The sequence below is a fragment of the Salvelinus fontinalis genome, chromosome 2 (genome assembly GCF_029448725.1).
Source record: "Salvelinus fontinalis isolate EN_2023a chromosome 2, ASM2944872v1, whole genome shotgun sequence".
Classification (NCBI taxonomy): domain Eukaryota; kingdom Metazoa; phylum Chordata; class Actinopteri; order Salmoniformes; family Salmonidae; genus Salvelinus; species Salvelinus fontinalis.
In genome coordinates this window covers 94,657,786-94,678,668 of record NC_074666.1, presented here as the reverse complement: position 1 = coordinate 94,678,668, position 20,883 = coordinate 94,657,786, and the positions used below count along the sequence as shown (strand labels likewise).

At 44.6% G+C, this 20,883-nt stretch overlaps 1 protein-coding gene across 1 annotated transcript in view; it reads left to right on the top strand.

Moving 5' to 3' along the window:
• Window positions 1-20,883, top strand: part of LOC129867767 (unconventional myosin-XV-like) — a 414,777-nt gene that overhangs the window by 301,033 nt on the left and 92,861 nt on the right. Inside the window, exons 39-43 of the mRNA XM_055941278.1 lie at window positions 11,606-11,849; window positions 12,123-12,216; window positions 12,370-12,493; window positions 13,772-13,887; window positions 18,518-18,653. Coding sequence (XP_055797253.1) covers window positions 11,606-11,849; window positions 12,123-12,216; window positions 12,370-12,493; window positions 13,772-13,887; window positions 18,518-18,653 — 714 coding nt within the window. The remainder of the gene's footprint in view (window positions 1-11,605; window positions 11,850-12,122; window positions 12,217-12,369; window positions 12,494-13,771; window positions 13,888-18,517; window positions 18,654-20,883) is intronic.

Below are 20,883 nucleotides of genomic sequence, written 5' to 3'. Positions count from 1 at the left end.
AGCTGTGTTCCACATACTAACCGTACCATTACAAGTCCTGAGCTGTGTTCCACATACTAACCGTACTGACCGTACCATTACAAGTCCTGAGCTGTGTTCCACATACTAACCGTACCATTACAAGTCCTGAGCTGTGTTCCACATACTAACCGTACTGAACGTACCATTACAAGTCCTGAGCTGTGTTCCACATACTAACCGTACTGACCGTACCATTACAAGTCCTGAGCTGTGTTCCACATACTGACCGTACCATTACAAGTCCTGAGCTGTGTTCCACATGCTAACCGTACTAACCGTACCATTACAAGTCCTGAGCTGTGTTCCACATACTGACCGTACCATTACAAGTCCTGAGCTGTGTTCCACATACTAACCGTACTGACCGTACTATTACAAGTCCTGAGCTGTGTTCCACATACTAACCGTACTAACCGTACCATTACAAGTCCTGAGCTGTGTTCCACATACTGACCGTACTGACCGTACCATTACAAGTCCTGAGCTGTGTTCCACATACTAACCGTACCATTACAAGTCCTGAGCTGTGTTCCACATACTAACAGTACTAACCGTACCATTACAAGTCCTGAGCTGTGTTCCACATACTAACCGTACCATTACAAGTCCTGAGCTGTGTTCCACATGCTAACCGCACTGACCGTACCATTACAAGTCCTGAGCTGTGTTCCACATACTGACCGTACCATTACAAGTCCTGAGCTGTGTTCCACATACTAACCGCACTGACCGTACCATTACAAGTCCTGAGCTGTGTTCCACATACTAACCGTACTGACCGTACCATTACAAGTCCTGAGCTGTGTTCCACATAGTAACCGCACTGACCGTACCATTACAAGTCCTGAGCTGTGTTCCACATACTGACCGTACCATTACAAGTCCTGAGCTGTGTTCCACATACTAACCGTACTAACCGTACCATTACAAGTCCTGAGCTGTGTTCCACATACTAACCGTACTGACCGTACCATTACAAGTCCTGAGCTGTGTTCCACATACTAACCGTACTGACCGTACCATTACAAGTCCTGAGCTGTGTTCCACATACTGACCGTACCATTACAAGTCCTGAGCTGTGTTCCACATACTAACCGCACTGACCGTACCATTACAAGTCCTGAGCTGTGTTCCACATACTAACCGCACTGACCGTACTATTACAAGTCCTGAGCTGTGTTCCACATACTGACCGTACCATTACAAGTCCTGAGCTGTGTTCCACATACTAACTGTACCATTACAAGTCCTGAGCTGTGTTCCACATACTAACCGTACTAACCGTACCATTACAAGTCCTGAGCTGTGTTCCACATACTGACCGTACCATTACAAGTCCTGAGCTGTGTTCCACATACTAACCGTACCATTACAAGTCCTGAGCTGTGTTCCACATACTAACCGTACCATTACAAGTCCTGAGCTGTGTTCCACATACTAACCGTACCATTACAAGTCCTGAGCTGTGTTCCACATACTAACCGTACTGACCGTACCATTACAAGTCCTGAGCTGTGTTCCACATACTGACCGTACCAATACAAGTCCTGAGCTGTGTTCCACATACTAACCGTACCATTACAAGTCCTGAGCTGTGTTCCACATACTGACCGTACCATTACAAGTCCTGAGCTGTGTTCCACATACTAACCGTACCATTACAAGTCCTGAGCTGTGTTCCACATACTAACCGTACTGACCGTACCATTACAAGTCCTGAGCTGTGTTCCACATACTAACCGTACTGACCGTACCATTACAAGTCCTGAGCTGTGTTCCACATACTAACCGTACTAACCGTACCATTACAAGTCCTGAGCTGTGTTCCACATACTAACCGTACCATTACAAGTTCTGAGCTGTGTTCCACATACTAACCGTACTGACCGTACCATTACAAGTCCTGAGCTGTGTTCCACATGCTAACCGTACCATTACAAGTCCTGAGCTGTGTTCCACATACTAACCGTACTAACCGTACCATTACAAGTCCTGAGCTGTGTTCCACATGCTAACCGTACCATTACAAGTCCTGAGCTGTGTTCCACATACTAACCGAACAAACCGTACCATTACAAGTCCTGAGCTGTGTTCCACATACTAACCGTACCATTACAAGTCCTGAGCTGTGTTCCACATACTGACCGTACCATTACAAGTCCTGAGCTGTGTTCCACATACTAACCGTACTGACCGTACCATTACAAGTCCTGAGCTGTGTTCCACATACTAACCGCACTGACCGTACCATTACAAGTCCTGAGCTGTGTTCCACATACTGACCGTACTGACCGTACCATTACAAGTCCTGAGCTGTGTTCCACATACTGACCGTACTGACCGTACCATTACAAGTCCTGAGCTGTGTTCCACATACTGACCGTACTGACCGTACCATTACAAGTCCTGAGCTGTGTTCCACATACTGACCGTACTGACCGTACCATTACAAGTCCTGAGCTGTGTTCCACATACTGACCGTACCATTACAAGTCCTGAGCTGTGTTCCACATACTGACCGTACCATTACAAGTCCTGAGCTGTGTTCCACATACTAACCGTACCATTACAAGTCCTGAGCTGTGTTCCACATACTGACCGTACCATTACAAGTCCTGAGCTGTGTTCCACATACTAACCGTACTGACCGTACCATTACAAGTCCTGAGCTGTGTTCCACATGCTAACCGTACCATTACAAGTCCTGAGCTGTGTTCCACATACTAACCGTACTGACCGTACCATTACAAGTCCTGAGCTGTGTTCCACATACTAACCGTACTGACCGTACCATTACAAGTCCTGAGCTGTGTTCCACATACTAACCGCACTGACCGTACCATTACAAGTCCTGAGCTGTGTTCCACATACTAACCGTACTGACCGTACCATTACAAGTCCTTAGCTGTGTTCCACATACTAACCGTACTGACCGTACCATTACAAGTCCTGAGTTGTGTTCCACATACTGACCGTACCATTACAAGTCCTGAGCTGTGTTCCACATACTAACCGTACTGACCGTACTATTACAAGTCCTGAGCTGTGTTCCACATACTAACCGTACTAACCGTACCATTACAAGTCCTGAGCTGTGTTCCACATACTGACCGTACTGACCGTACCATTACAAGTCCTGAGCTGTGTTCCACATACTAACCGTACCATTACAAGTCCTGAGCTGTGTTCCACATACTAACCGTACTGACCGTACCATTACAAGTCCTGAGCTGCGTTCCACATACTAACCGTACTGACCGTACCATTACAAGTCCTGAGCTGTGTTCCACATACTAACCGTACCATTACAAGTCCTGAGCTGTGTTCCACATACTAACCGTACTGACCGTACCATTACAAGTCCTGAGCTGTGTTCCACATACTGACCGTACTGACCGTACCATTACAAGTCCTGAGCTGTGTTCCACATACTAACCGTACTAACCGTACCATTACAAGTCCTGAGCTGTGTTCCACATACTAACCGTACCATTACAAGTCCTGAGCTGTGTTCCACATGCTAACCGCACTGACCGTACCATTACAAGTCCTGAGCTGTGTTCCACATACTGACCGTACCATTACAAGTCCTGAGCTGTGTTCCACATACTAACCGTACCATTACAAGTCCTGAGCTGTGTTCCACATACTAACCGTACTGACCGTACCATTACAAGTCCTGAGCTGTGTTCCACATACTAACCGTACTAACCGTACCATTACAAGTCCTGAGCTGTGTTCCACATACTAACCGTACTGACCGTACCATTACAAGTCCTGAGCTGTGTTCCACATACTGACCGTACCATTACAAGTCCTGAGCTGTGTTCCACATACTAACCGCACTGACCGTACCATTACAAGTCCTGAGCTGTGTTCCACATACTAACCGCACTGACCGTACTATTACAAGTCCTGAGCTGTGTTCCACATACTAACCGTACCATTACAAGTCCTGAGCTGTGTTCCACATACTGACCGTACTAACCGTACCATTACAAGTCCTGAGCTGTGTTCCACATACTAACCGTACTGACCGTACCATTACAAGTCCTGAGCTGTGTTCCACATACTGACCGTACCATTACAAGTCCTGAGCTGTGTTCCACATACTAACCGTACCATTACAAGTCCTGAGCTGTGTTCCACATACTAACCGTACTAACGTACCATTACAAGTCCTGAGCTGTGTTCCACATACTGACCGTACCATTACAAGTCCTGAGCTGTGTTCCACACACTAACCGTACTAACCGTACCATTACAAGTCCTGAGCTGTGTTCCACATACTAACCGTACTAACCGTACCATTACAAGTCCTGAGCTGTGTTCCACATACTGACCGTACCATTACAAGTCCTGAGCTGTGTTCCACACACTAACCGTACTAACCGTACCATTACAAGTCCTGAGCTGTGTTCCACATACTAACCGTACTAACCGTACCATTACAAGTCCTGAGCTGTGTTCCACACACTAACCGTACTAACCGTACCATTACAAGTCCTGAGCTGTGTTCCACATACTAACCGTACTAACCGTACCATTACAAGTCCTGAGCTGTGTTCCACACACTAACCGTACTAACCGTACCATTACAAGTCCTGAGCTGTGTTCCACATACTAACCGTACTAACCGTACCATTACAAGTCCTGAGCTGTGTTCCACATACTAACCGTACTGACCGTACCATTACAAGTCCTGAGCTGTGTTCCACATACTGACCGTACCATTACAAGTCCTGAGCTGTGTTCCACATACTAACCGTACTGACCGTACCATTACAAGTCCTGAGCTGTGTTCCACATACTAACCGTACCATTACAAGTCCTGAGCTGTGTTCCACATACTAACCGCACTGACCGTACCATTACAAGTCCTGAGCTGTGTTCCACATACTAACCGTACTGACCGTACCATTACAAGTCCTGAGCTGTGTTCCACATGCTAACCGTACTGAACGTACCATTACAAGTCCTGAGCTGTGTTCCACATGCTAACCGTACTGACCGTACCATTACAAGTCCTGAGCTGTGTTCCACATGCTAACCGTACTAACCGTACCATTACAAGTCCCGAGCTGTGTTCCACATACTGACCGTACCATTACAAGTCCTGAGCTGTGTTCCACATACTAACCGTACTGACCGTACCATTACAAGTCCTGAGCTGTGTTCCACATACTAACCGTACTGACCGTACCATTACAAGTCCTGAGCTGTGTTCCACATACTAACCGTACCATTACAAGTCCTGAGCTGTGTTCCACATACTAACCGTACCATTACAAGTCCTGAGCTGTGTTCCACATACTAACCGTACTGACCGTACCATTACAAGTCCTGAGCTGTGTTCCACATACTAACCGTACCATTACAAGTCCTGAGCTGTGTTCCACATACTAACCGTACCATTACAAGTCCTGAGCTGTGTTCCACATACTAACCGCACTGACCGTACCATTACAAGTCCTGAGCTGTGTTCCACATACTAACCGCACTGACCGTACCATTACAAGTCCTGAGCTGTGTTCCACATACTAACCGCACTGACCGTACCATTACAAGTCCTGAGCTGTATTCCACATACTAACCGCACTGACCGTACCATTACAAGTCCTGAGCTGTGTTCCACATACTGACCGTACCATTACAAGTCCTGAGCTGTGTTCCACATACTAACCGTACCATTACAAGTCCTGAGCTGTGTTCCACATACTAACCGTACCATTACAAGTCCTGAGCTGTGTTCCACATACTAACCGTACTGACCGTACTGTTGGTGACGTTAAATTGAGTATGTAGTATATAGGATGCTTATTGGTCTTAGTATGGATATAGTTAGTATGCCAAAACATTCCCGTATGTCGTACTACATTTGCAAAAATACGAAGTAATCAAGCAGTGGACACTATTTCTGGGCTTTTAAGGCCCATAATGCAATTCTTCCCAAAATGGGTGTGGCTTCATCACATGTTCAGATTTGAGGTGGCTAACTGGCTAACGTTGGCTAACTGGCTAACGTTGGCTAACTGGCTAACGTTGGATAACTAGTATAAGTTAATAATAGTATATAGTATGTAGTATACAGTATGTTAGTATGGGTATTGGAACACAGCTCTAGTCTCTAGACCTATAGACTAGTAGTATATAGTATGTAGTATACAGTATGTTAGTATGGGTATTGGAACACAGCTCTAGTCTCTAGTCCTATAGACTAGTAGTATATAGTATGTAGTATACAGTATGTTAGTATGGGAACACAGCTCTAGTCTCTAGACCTATAGACTAGTAGTATATAGTATGTAGTATACAGTATGTTAGTATGGGTATTGGAACACAGCTCTAGTCTCTAGACCTATAGACTAGTAGTATATAGTATGTAGTATACAGTATGTTAGTATGGGTATTGGAACACAGCTCTAGTCTCTAGACCTATAGACTAGTAGTATATAGTATGTAGTATACAGTATGTTAGTATGGGAACACAGCTCTAGTCTCTAGACCTATAGACTAGTAGTATATAGTATGTAGTATACAGTATGTTAGTATGGGTATGGGAACACAGCTCTAGTCTCTAGACCTATAGACTAGTAGTATATAGTATGTAGTATACAGTATGTTAGTATGGGAACACAGCTCTAGTCTCTAGACCTATAGACTAGTAGTATATAGTATGTAGTATACAGTATGTTAGTATGGGAACACAGCTCTAGTCTCTAGTCCTATAGACTAGTAGTATATAGTATGTAGTATACAGTATGTTAGTATGGGTATTGGAACACAGCTCTAGTCTCTAGTCCTATAGATTAGTAGTATATAGTATGTAGTATACAGTATGTTAGTATGGGAACACAGCTCTAGTCTCTAGACCTATAGACTAGTAGTATATAGTATGTAGTATACAGTATGTTAGTATGGGAACACAGCTCTAGTCTCTAGACCTATAGACTAATAGTACATAGTATGTAGTATACAGTATGTTAGTATGGGTATTGGAACACAGCTCTAGCCTCTAGTCCTATAGATTAGTAGTATATAGTATGTAGTATACAGTATGTTAGTATGGGAACACAGCTCTAGTCTCTAGACCTATAGACTAGTAGTATATAGTATGTAGTATACAGTATGTTAGTATGGGAACACAGCTCTAGTCTCTAGACCTATAGACTAATAGTATATAGTATGTAGTATACAGTATGTTAGTATGGGAACACAGCTCTAGTCTCTAGACCTATAGACTAGTAGTATATAGTATGTAGTATACAGTATGTTAGTATGGGAACACAGCTCTAGTCTCTAGACCTATAGACTAGTAGTATATACTATGTAGTATACAGTATGTTAGTATGGGAACACAGCTCTAGTCTCTAGACCTATAGACTAGTAGTATATAGTATGTAGTATACAGTATGTTAGTATGGGTATTGGAACACAGCTCTAGTCTCTAGACCTATAGACTAGTAGTATATAGTATGTAGTATACAGTATGTTAGTATGGGTATTGGAACACAGCTCTAGTCTCTAGACCTATAGACTAATAGTATATAGTATGTAGTATACAGTATGTTAGTATGGGAACACAGCTCTAGTCTCTAGACCTATAGACTAGTAGTATATAGTATGTAGTATACAGTATGTTAGTATGGGAACACAGCTCTAGTCTCTAGACCTATAGACTAGTAGTATATAGTATGTAGTATACAGTATGTTAGTATGGGAACACAGCTCTAGTCTCTAGTCCTATAGACTAGTAGTATATAGTATGTAGTATACAGTATGTTAGTATTGGAACACAGCTCTAGTCTCTAGACCTATAGACTAGTAGTATATAGTATGTAGTATACAGTATGTTAGTATGGGTATGGGAACACAGCTCTAGTCTCTAGTCCTATAGACTAGTAGTATATAGTATGTAGTATACAGTATGTTAGTATGGGTATTGGAACACAGCTCTAGTCTCTAGACCTATAGACTAGTAGTATATAGTATGTAGTATACAGTATGTTAGTATGGGTATTGGAACACAGCTCTAGTCTCTAGACCTATAGACTAGTAGTATATAGTATGTAGTATACAGTATGTTAGTATTGGAACACAGCTCTAGTCTCTAGTCCTATAGACTAGTAGTATATAGTATGTAGTATACAGTATGTTAGTATGGGAACACAGCTCTAGTCTCTAGACCTATAGACTAGTAGTATATAGTATGTAGTATACAGTATGTTAGTATGGGTATTGGAACACAGCTCTAGTCTCTAGACCTATAGACTAGTAGTATATAGTATGTAGTATACAGTATGTTAGTATGGGAACACAGCTCTAGTCTCTAGTCCTATAGACTAGTAGTACATAGTATGTAGTATACAGTATGTTAGTATGGGTATTGGAACACAGCTCTAGTCTCTAGACCTATAGACTAGTAGTATATAGTATGTAGTATACAGTATGTTAGTATGGGTATTGGAACACAGCTCTAGTCTCTAGACCTATAGACTAGTAGTATATAGTATGTAGTATACAGTATGTTAGTATGGGTATTGGAACACAGCTCTAGTCTCTAGACCTATAGACTAGTAGTATATAGTATGTAGTATACAGTATGTTAGTATGGGAACACAGCTCTAGTCTCTAGACCTATAGACTAGTAGTATATAGTATGTAGTATACAGTATGTTAGTATGGGTATTGGAACACAGCTCTAGTCTCTAGACCTATAGACTAGTAGTATATAGTATGTAGTATACAGTATGTTAGTATGGGTATGGGAACACAGCTCTAGTCTCTAGTCCTATAGACTAGTAGTATATAGTATGTAGTATACAGTATGTTAGTATGGGTATTGGAACACAGCTCTAGTCTCTAGACCTATAGACTAGTAGTATATAGTATGTAGTATACAGTATGTTAGTATGGGAACACAGCTCTAGTCTCTAGACCTATAGACTAGTAGTATATAGTATGTAGTATACAGTATGTTAGTATGGGAACACAGCTCTAGTCTCTAGACCTATAGACTAGTAGTATATAGTATGTAGTATACAGTATGTTAGTATTGGAACACAGCTCTAGTCTCTAGTCCTATAGACTAGTAGTATATAGTATGTAGTATACAGTATGTTAGTATGGGTATTGGAACACAGCTCTAGTCTCTAGACCTATAGACTAGTAGTATATAGTATGTAGTATACAGTATGTTAGTATGGGAACACAGCTCTAGTCTCTAGACCTATAGACTAGTAGTATATAGTATGTAGTATACAGTATGTTAGTATGGGTATGGGAACACAGCTCTAGTCTCTAGACCTATAGACTAGTAGTATATAGTATGTAGTATACAGTATGTTAGTATGGGAACACAGCTCTAGTCTCTAGACCTATAGACTAATAGTACATAGTATGTAGTATACAGTATGTTAGTATGGGTATGGGAACACACCTCTAGTCTCTAGACCTATAGACTAGTAGTATATAGTATGTAGTATACAGTATGTTAGTATGGGAACACAGCTCTAGTCTCTAGACCTATAGACTAGTAATATATAGTATGTAGTATACAGTATGTTAGTATGGGAACACAGCTCTAGTCTCTAGACCTATAGACTAGTAGTATATAGTATGTAGTATACAGTATGTTAGTATGGGAACACAGCTCTAGTCTCTAGTCCTATAGACTAGTAGTATATAGTATGTAGTATACAGTATGTTAGTATGGGAACACAGCTCTAGTCTCTAGTCCTATAGACTAGTAGTATATAGTATGTAGTATACAGTATGTTAGTATGGGTATTGGAACACAGCTCTAGTCTCTAGACCTATAGACTAGTAGTATATAGTATGTAGTATACAGTATGTTAGTATGGGAACACAGCTCTAGTCTCTAGACCTATAGACTAGTAGTATATAGTATGTAGTATACAGTATGTTAGTATGGGAACACAGCTCTAGTCTCTAGACCTATAGACTAGTAGTATATAGTATGTAGTATACAGTATGTTAGTATGGGTATTGGAACACAGCTCTAGTCTCTAGACCTATAGACTAGTAGTATATAGTATGTAGTATACAGTATGTTAGTATGGGTATTGGAACACAGCTCTAGTCTCTAGACCTATAGACTAGTAGTATATAGTATGTAGTATACAGTATGTTAGTATGGGTATTGGAACACAGCTCTAGTCTCTAGACCTATAGACTAGTAGTATATAGTATGTAGTATACAGTATGTTAGTATGGGAACACAGCTCTAGTCTCTAGACCTATAGACTAGTAGTATATAGTATGTAGTATACAGTATGTTAGTATGGGAACACAGCTCTAGTCTCTAGACCTATAGACTAGTAGTATATAGTATGTAGTATACAGTATGTTAGTATGGGAACACAGCTCTAGTCTCTAGACCTATAGACTAGTAGTATATAGTATGTAGTATACAGTATGTTAGTATGGGTATTGGAACACAGCTCTAGTCTCTAGACCTATAGACTAGTAGTATATAGTATGTAGTATACAGTATGTTAGTATGGGAACACAGCTCTAGTCTCTAGACCTATAGACTAGTAGTATATAGTATATAGTATACAGTATGTTAGTATGGGTATTGGAACACAGCTCTAGTCTCTAGTCCTATAGACTAGTAGTATATAGTATATAGTATACAGTATGTTAGTATGGGTATTGGAACACAGCTCTAGTCTCTAGACCTATAGACTAGTAGTATATAGTATATAGTATACAGTATGTTAGTATGGGTATTGGAACACAGCTCTAGTCTCTAGTCCTATAGACTAGTAGTATATAGTATATAGTATACAGTATGTTAGTATGGGTATTGGAACACAGCTCTAGTCTCTAGTCCTATAGACTAGTAGTATATAGTATGTAGTATACAGTATGTTAGTATGGGAACACAGCTCTAGTCTCTAGACCTATAGACTAGTAGTATATAGTATGTAGTATACAGTATGTTAGTATGGGAACACAGCTCTAGTCTCTAGACCTATAGACTAGTAGTATATAGTATGTAGTATACAGTATGGGTATTGGAACACAGCTCTAGTCTCTAGACCTATAGACTAGTAGTATATAGTATGTAGTATACAGTATGTTAGTATGGGAACACAGCTCTAGTCTCTAGACCTATAGACTAGTAGTATATAGTATGTAGTATACAGTATGTTAGTATGGGAACACAGCTCTAGTCTCTAGTCCTATAGACTAGTAGTACATAGTATGTAGTATACAGTATGTTAGTATGGGTATTGGAACACAGCTCTAGTCTCTAGTCCTATAGACTAGTAGTATATAGTATGTAGTATACAGTATGTTAGTATGGGAACACAGCTCTAGTCTCTAGACCTATAGACTAGTAGTATATAGTATGTAGTATACAGTATGTTAGTATGGGAACACAGCTCTAGTCTCTAGACCTATAGACTAGTAGTATATAGTATGTAGTATACAGTATGTTAGTATGGGAACACAGCTCTAGTCTCTAGTCCTATAGACTAGTAGTATATAGTATGTAGTATACAGTATGGGTATTGGAACACAGCTCTAGTGATGATGGTGTGGATTTTTCCAGGTCCGACACGGGTTGCCCCTCCTGATGACATGGTGCGGGCCAGGGCCCCCCCTCCTGATGACATGGTGCGGGCCAGGTCCCCCCCTCCTGATGACATGGTACGGTCCAGGGCCCCCCCTCCAGAAGGAGTGGTCCAGTCCAGCCTGTCTGACTCAGAAAGCCCCTCCCACAACATCAAGGATATGATCAGACAGTACCAACACCCATCTAACCCTGCACCCAGCCAGCCTGCACACACACACAGGTAACACACACACACACACACACACACACACACACACACACACACACACACACACACACACACACACACACACACACACACACACACACACAAACACAGGTAACACACACACACACAGGTAACACACACACACACACACACACACACACACACACACACACACACAGGTAACACACACACACACACACACACACACACACACACACACACACACACAGGTAACACACACACACACAGGTACCACAGTAAATGTTAATGTGAGAGTGTGTGTAGGAAGGGGGAGGGGAAGATGTTTATGAAGAAGCCGGACCCTCATGATGAAGCCATGTATATCCTGAAAGACCAGATGGCTAACCCACCACCACAGGTACACACACACACACACACACACACACACACACACACACACACACACACACACACACACACACACACACACACACACACACACACACACACACACACACACACACACACACACACCACCAGTATATACACACACAGTCTCTCTCTCTTACAGAAGTCTTTCTCTCCGGCGGCGCCTCGGGAACCAAGGGAGATGGGTGGATCCAAAGTCACCAAGGCAACCAAACCCCGCCCACCTGCTCTAGTCGACTCCGACAGCAGCCCCCTCCCCCCAACAGGTCAGAACCAGACCTGAACTAGAACCAGACCTGAACTAGAACCAGACCTGAACTAGAACCAGAATCAGACCTGAACTAGAACCAGATCCAGACCTGAACTAGAACCAGACCTGAACTAGAACCAGACCTGAGCTAGAACCAGACCTGAACTAGAACCAGACCTGAAATACAACCAGACCTGAACTAGAACCAGACCTGAAATACAACCAGACCTGAACTAGAACCAGACCTGAACTAGAACCAGACCTGAACTACAACCAGACCTGAACTAGAACCAGACCTGAAATACAACCAGAACTAGACTTGAACTAGATCCAGACCTGAAATACAACCAGACCTGAATTATAACCAGACCTGAACTAGAACCAGACCTGAACTAGAACCAGACCTGAACTAGATCCAGACCTGAACTACAACCAGACCTGAACTAGAACCAGACCTGAACTAGAACCAGACCTGAACTAGAACCAGAATCAGACCTGAACTAGAACCAGACCTGAACTAGAACCAGACCTGAACTAGAACCAGACCTGAACTAGATCCAGACCTGAACTAGAACCAGACCTGAACTAGAACCAGAATCAGACCTGAACTAGAACCAGACCTGAACTAGAACCAGACCTGAACTAGATCCAGACCTGAACTAGAACCAGACCTGAACTAGAACCAGACCTGAACTACAACCAGACCTGAACTAGAACCAGACCTGAACTAGAACCAGACCTGAACTAGATCCAGACCTGAACTAGAACCAGACCTGAACTAGAACCAGACCTGAACTAGATCCAGACCTGAACTAGAACCAGACCTGAACTAGAACCAGACCTGAACTAGAACCAGACCTGAACTAGATCCAGACCTGAACTAGATCCAGACCTGAACCTAAACCAGACCTGAACTAGAACCAGACCTAAACTAGAACCAGACCTGAACTAGAACCAGAACCAGACCTGAACTAGATCCAGACCTGAACCAGAACCAGACCTGAACTAGAACCAGAACCTGAACCAGATCCAGACCTGAACCAGAACCAGACCTGAACCAGATCCAGACCTGAACTAGAACCAGACCTGAACTAGAACCAGACCTGAACTAGATCCAGAACCTGAACTAGATCCAGAACCTGAAAAAGATCCAGAACCTGAACTGAACAAGACAATTTTCATTGTTGATTGTAAACCAATCAGTGTTCTTGTGTGTGTGTGTGTGTGTGTGTGTGTGTGCGTTTGTGCGTTTGTGTGTGCGTTTGTGCGTTTGTGTGTGTGTGTGTGTATATAGTGTCCAGAGAGTTGCCTGTAGAGGAAGAGACCAGCCAGACCCAGCTCCACCACAGGACCAGTGAAGAACACTACACTTACACTAACACACCCTGGAAGATTTACCTGAGAAAAGAGGTAACACACACTAACACACCCTGGGAGATTTACCTGAGGAAAGAGATACACACACTAACACACCCTGGGAGATTTACCTGAGGAAAGAGGTAACACACACTAACACACCCTGGAAGATTTACCTGAGAAAAGAGGTAAACACACTAACACACCCTGGAAGATTTACCTGAGGAAAGAGGCCCACACACTAACACACCCTGGGAGATTTACCTGAGGAAGAAAGGGCCCACACACTAACACACCCTGGGAGATTTACCTGAGGAAAGAAGGGCCCACACTAACACACCCTGGGAGATTTACCTGAGGAAAGAAGGGCCCACACTAACACACCCTGGGAGATTTACCTGAGGAAAGAGATACACACACTAACACACCCTGGGAGATTTACCTGAGGAAAGAGGCCCACACACTAACACACCCTGGGAGATTTACCTGAGGAAAGAAGGGCCCACACACTAACACACCCTGGGAGATTTACCTGAGGAAAGAAGGGCCCACACACTAACATACCCTGGGAGATTTACCTGAGGAAAGAGATACACACACTAACACACCCTGGGAGATTTACCTGAGGAAGGAACACACTAACACACCCTGGGAGATTTACCTGAGGAAGGAAGGGCCCACACACTAACACACCCTGGGAGATTTACCTGAGGAAAGAAGGGCCCACACTAACACACCCTGGGAGATTTACCTGAGGAAAGAGGCCCACACACTAACACACCCTGGGAGATTTACCTGAGGAAGGAACACACTAACACACCCTGGGAGATTTACCTGAGGAAGGAAGGGCCCACACACTAACACACCCTGGGAGATTTACCTGAGGAAAGAGTTAACACACACTAACACACCCTGGGAGATTTACCTGAGGAAAGAGTTAACACACACTAACACACCCTGGGAGATTTACCTGAGGAAGGAAGGGCCCACACACTAACACACCCTGGGAGATTTACCTGAGGAAAGAGGTACACACACTAACACACCCTGGGAGATTTACCTGAGGAAAGAGGGCCACACACTAACACGCCCTGGGAGATTTACCTGAGGAAAGAGTTAACACACACTAACACACCCTGGGAGATTTACCTGAGGAAGGAAGGGCCCACACACTAACACACCCTGGGAGATTTACCTGAGGAAAGAGGTAACACACTAACACACCCTGGGAGATTTACCTGAGGAAAGAGGCCCACACTAACACACCCTGGGAGATTTACCTGAGGAAAGAGGTAACACACTAACACACCCTGGGAGATTTACCTGAGGAAAGAAGGGCCCACACACTAACACACCCTGGGAGATTTACCTGAGGAAAGAAGGGCCCACACACTAACACACCCTGGTAGATTTACCTGAGGAAGGAACACACTAACACACCCTGGGAGATTTACCTGAGGAAGGAAGGGCCCACACACTAACACACCCTGGGAGATTTACCTGAGGAAAGAAGGGCCCACACTAACACACCCTGGGAGATTTACCTGAGGAAAGAGGCCCACACACTAACACACCCTGGGAGATTTACCTGAGGAAGGAACACACTAACACACCCTGGGAGATTTACCTGAGGAAGGAAGGGCCCACACACTAACACGCCCTGGGAGATTTACCTGAGGAAGGAACACACTAACACACCCTGGGAGATTTACCTGAGGAAGGAAGGGCCCACACACTAACACGCCCTGGGAGATTTACCTGAGGAAAGAGTTAACACACACTAACACACCCTGGGAGATTTACCTGAGGAAGGAAGGGCCCACACACTAACACACCCTGGGAGATTTACCTGAGGAAAGAAGGGCCCACACACTAACACACCCTGGGAGATTTACCTGAGGAAAGAGATACACACACTAACACACCCTGGGAGATTTACCTGAGGAAAGAAGGGCCCACACACTAACACACCCTGGTAGATTTACCTGAGGAAAGAAGGGCCCACACACTAACACACCCTGGGAGATTTACCTGAGGAAAGAAGGGCCCACACACTAACACACCCTGGGAGATTTACCTGAGGAAAGAAGGGCCCACACACTAACACACCCTGGTAGATTTACCTGAGGAAAGAAGGGCCCACACACTAACACACCCTGGGAGATTTACCTGAGGAAAGAGGTACACACACTAACACACCCTGGGAGATTTACCTGAGGAAGGAACACACTAACACACCCTGGGAGATTTACCTGAGGAAAGAGATACACACACTAACACACCCTGGGAGATTTACCTGAGGAAGGGCCCACACACTAACACACCCTGGGAGATTTACCTGAGGAAAGAGGTAACACACACTAACACACCCTGGGAGATTTACCTGAGGAAAGAGGTACACACACTAACACACCCTGGGAGATTTACCTGAGGAAAGAGGTAACACACACTAACACACCCTGGGAGATTTACCTGAGGGAGGAAGGGCCCACACACTAACACACCCTGGGAGATTTACCTGAGGAAAGAGGTAACACACACTAACACACCCTGGGAGATTTACCTGAGGAAAGAGATACACACACTAACACACCCTGGGAGATTTACCTGAGGAAGGGCCCACACACTAACACACCCTGGGAGATTTACCTGAGGAAAGAGGTAACACACACTAACACACCCTGGGAGATTTACCTGAGGAAAGAGGTAACACACACTAACACACCCTGGGAGATTTACCTGAGGAAGGAGGTAACACACACTAACACACCCTGGGAGATTTACCTGAGGAAAGAGGCCCACACACTAACACACCCTGGGAGATTTACCTGAGGAAAGAGATACACACACTAACACACCCTGGGAGATTTACCTGAGGAAGGAAGGGCCCACACACTAACACACCCTGGGAGACTTACCTGAGGAAAGAGGTACACACACTAACACACCCTGGGAGATTTACCTGAGGAAGGAAGGGCCCACACACTAACACACCCTGGGAGATTTACCTGAGGAAAGAGGTAACACACACTAACACACCCTGGGAGATTTACCTGAGGAAGGAACACACTAACACACCCTGGGAGATTTACCTGAGGAAGGAACACACTAACACACCCTGGGAGATTTACCTGAGGAAAGAGGTAACACTAACACACCCTGGGAGATTTACCTGAGGAAAGAGGCCCACACACTAACACACCCTGGGAGATTTACCTGAGGAAAGAGATACACACACTAACACACCCTGGGAGATTTACCTGAGGAAAGAGGCCCACACACTAACACACCCTGGGAGATTTACCTGAGGAAGGAACACACTAACACACCCTGGGAGATTTACCTGAGGAAGGAAGGGCCCACACACTAACACACCCTGGGAGATTTACCTGAGGAAAGAGGTAACACACACTAACACACCCTGGGAGATTTACCTGAGGAAGGAAGGGCCCACACACTAACACACCCTGGTAGATTTACCTGAGGAAAGAGGTAACACACACTAACACACCCTGGGAGATTTACCTGAGGAAAGAGGTAACACACACTAACACACCCTGGGAGATTTACCTGAGGAAAGAAGGGCCCACACACTAACACACCCTGGTAGATTTACCTGAGGAAAGAGGTAACACACACTAACACACCCTGGGAGATTTACCTGAGGAAAGAGGTAACACACACTAACACACCCTGGGAGATTTACCTGAGGAAAGAGGTAACACACACTAACACACCCTGGGAGATTTACCTGAGGAAAGAGGTAACACACACTAACACACCCTGGGAGATTTACCTGAGGAAAGAGGTAAACACACTAACACACCCTGGGAGATTTACCTGAGGAAAGAGGTACACACACTAACACACCCTGGGAGATTTACCTGAGGAAAGAGGTAACACACACTAACACACCCTGGGAGATTTACCTGAGGAAAGAGGCCCACACACTAACACACCCTGGGAGATTTACCTGAGGAAAGAAGGGCCCACACACTAACACACCCTGGGAGATTTACCTGAGGAAAGAGATACACACACTAACACACCCTGGGAGATTTACCTGAGGAAGGAACACACTAACACACCCTGGGAGATTTACCTGAGGAAGGAAGGGCCCACACACTAACATACCCTGGGAGATTTACCTGAGGAAGGAACACACTAACACACCCTGGGAGATTTACCTGAGGAAGGAAGGGCCCACACACTAACACACCCTGGGAGATTTACCTGAGGAAGGAACACACTAACACACCCTGGGAGATTTACCTGAGGAAAGAGGTACACACACTAACACACCCTGGGAGATTTACCTGAGGAAAGAAGGGCCCACACACTAACACACCCTGGGAGATTTACCTGAGGAAGGAAGGGCCCACACACTAACACACCCTGGGAGATTTACCTGAGGAAGGAAGGGCCCACACACTAACACACCCTGGGAGATTTACCTGAGGAAGGAACACACTAACACACCCTGGGAGATTTACCTGAGGAAAGAGGTACACACACTAACAGTAGCGTAGCGTGAAATGAGGTGTACTGTATCGATCGGTTATGGTCCTTCCAGCCAATTAGGAACAATTAAATGAAGTGTTTGTCCAACCAAAGAGCTCAGGACACTAGTTTCTATTCTATTCCAAGTCTTGATATTGTTTATGTTGATGTTGTGGTACTGCAGGTGTTCTACCCTAAAGACAACTTCAACACTCCTCTGCTGCTGGAGCTGCTGTTCAGACAGATAGTCCACGACACCTTCTCAGAGGCCTGCCTCCGCATCACTCAGGAGGAGAGGACCAAGATGAAGGCTCTGTTTGGTACCAACCATTAGAAACACCATCAAACCACCACAAACCCACCACACAACACCTCAAACCACCACACAACACCACAAACCACCACACAACACCATCAAACCACCACACAACACCACAAACCACCACAAACACCATCAAACCACCACAAACACCACAAACCACCACACAACACCATCAAACCACCACACAACACCACAAACCACCACCAACCACCACACAACACCATCAAACCACCACACAACACCATCAAACCACCACAAACCACCACACAACACCACAAAACCAACACAAAACACCATCAAACCACCACACAACACCATAAAACACCACACAACACCACACAACACCACAAAACCAACACAAAACACCATCAAACCACCACAAAACACCACAAACCACCACACAACACCACACAACACCACAAACCACCACAAAACCAACACAAAACACCATCAAACCACCACAAAACACCACACAACACCATCAAACCACCACAAACCACCACACAACACCACAAACCACCACAAAACCAACACACAACACCATCAAACCACCACACACCACCACACAACACCACAAACCACCACAAAACCACCACAAAACACCACAAACCACCACAAAACCACCACAAAACACCATCAAACCACCACAAACACCATCAAACCACCACACAACACCACACACCACCACACAACACCACACAACACCACAAACCACCACAAACCACCACACAACACCATCAAACCACCACACAACACCACACAACACCACAAACCACCACAAACCACCACACAACACCATCAAACCACCACACAACACCATCAAACCACCACACAACACCATCAAACCACCACACAACACCACACACCACCACAAACCACCACAAACCACCACACAACACCACAAACCACCATCAAACCACCACACAACACCATCAAACCACCACACAACACCATAAAACCACCACATAACACCATCAAACCACCACATAACACCATCAAACACCACATAACACCATCAAACCACCACACAACACCACACACCACCACACAACACCATCAAACCACCACACAACACCATCAAACCACCACACAACACCATCAAACCACCACATAACACCATCAAACCACCACACAACACCACACACCACCACACAACACCATCAAACCACCACACAACACCATCAAACCACCACACAACACCATCAAACCACCACACAACACCACAAACCACCACACAACACCATCAAACCACCACACAACACCATCAAACCACCACACAACACCACACACCACCACACAACACCACAAACCACCACAAAACCACCACAAAACACCACAAACCACCACAAAACCACCACAAAACACCATCAAACCACCACAAACACCATCAAACCACCACACAACACCATCAAACCACCACAAAACACCATCAAACCACCACAAACACCATCAAACCACCACATACCACCACACACCACCACACACCACCACACACCACCACACACCACCACACAACACCACACAACACCACAAACCACCACAAACACCATCAAACCACCACACACCACCACACACCACCACACAACACCACACAACACCACAAACCACCACAAACACCATCAAACCACCACACACCACCACACAACACCACACAACACCACACAACACCACACAACACCATCAAACCACCACAAACCACCACAAACCACCACAAACCACCACACACCACCACACAACACCATCAAACCACCACACAACACCACAAACCACCACACACCACCACACACCACCACACAACACCACACACCACCACACAACACCACACAACACCACAAACCACCATCAAACCACCACACAACACCACACAACACCACACACCACCACAAACCACCACAAACCACCACACAACACCACAAACCACCATCAAACCACCATCAAACCACCACAAAACACCACACAACACCACCACAACACCACCACAACACCACCACAAAACACCACACAACACCACCACACACCACCACACAACACCACACACCACCACACAACACCACACAACACCACAAACCACCATCAAACCACCACACAACACCACACAACACCACAAACCACCACAAACCACCACACACCACCACAAACACCATCAAACCACCACACAACACCACACAACACCACACAACACCACAAACCACCACACACCACCACACAACACCACACACCACCACAAA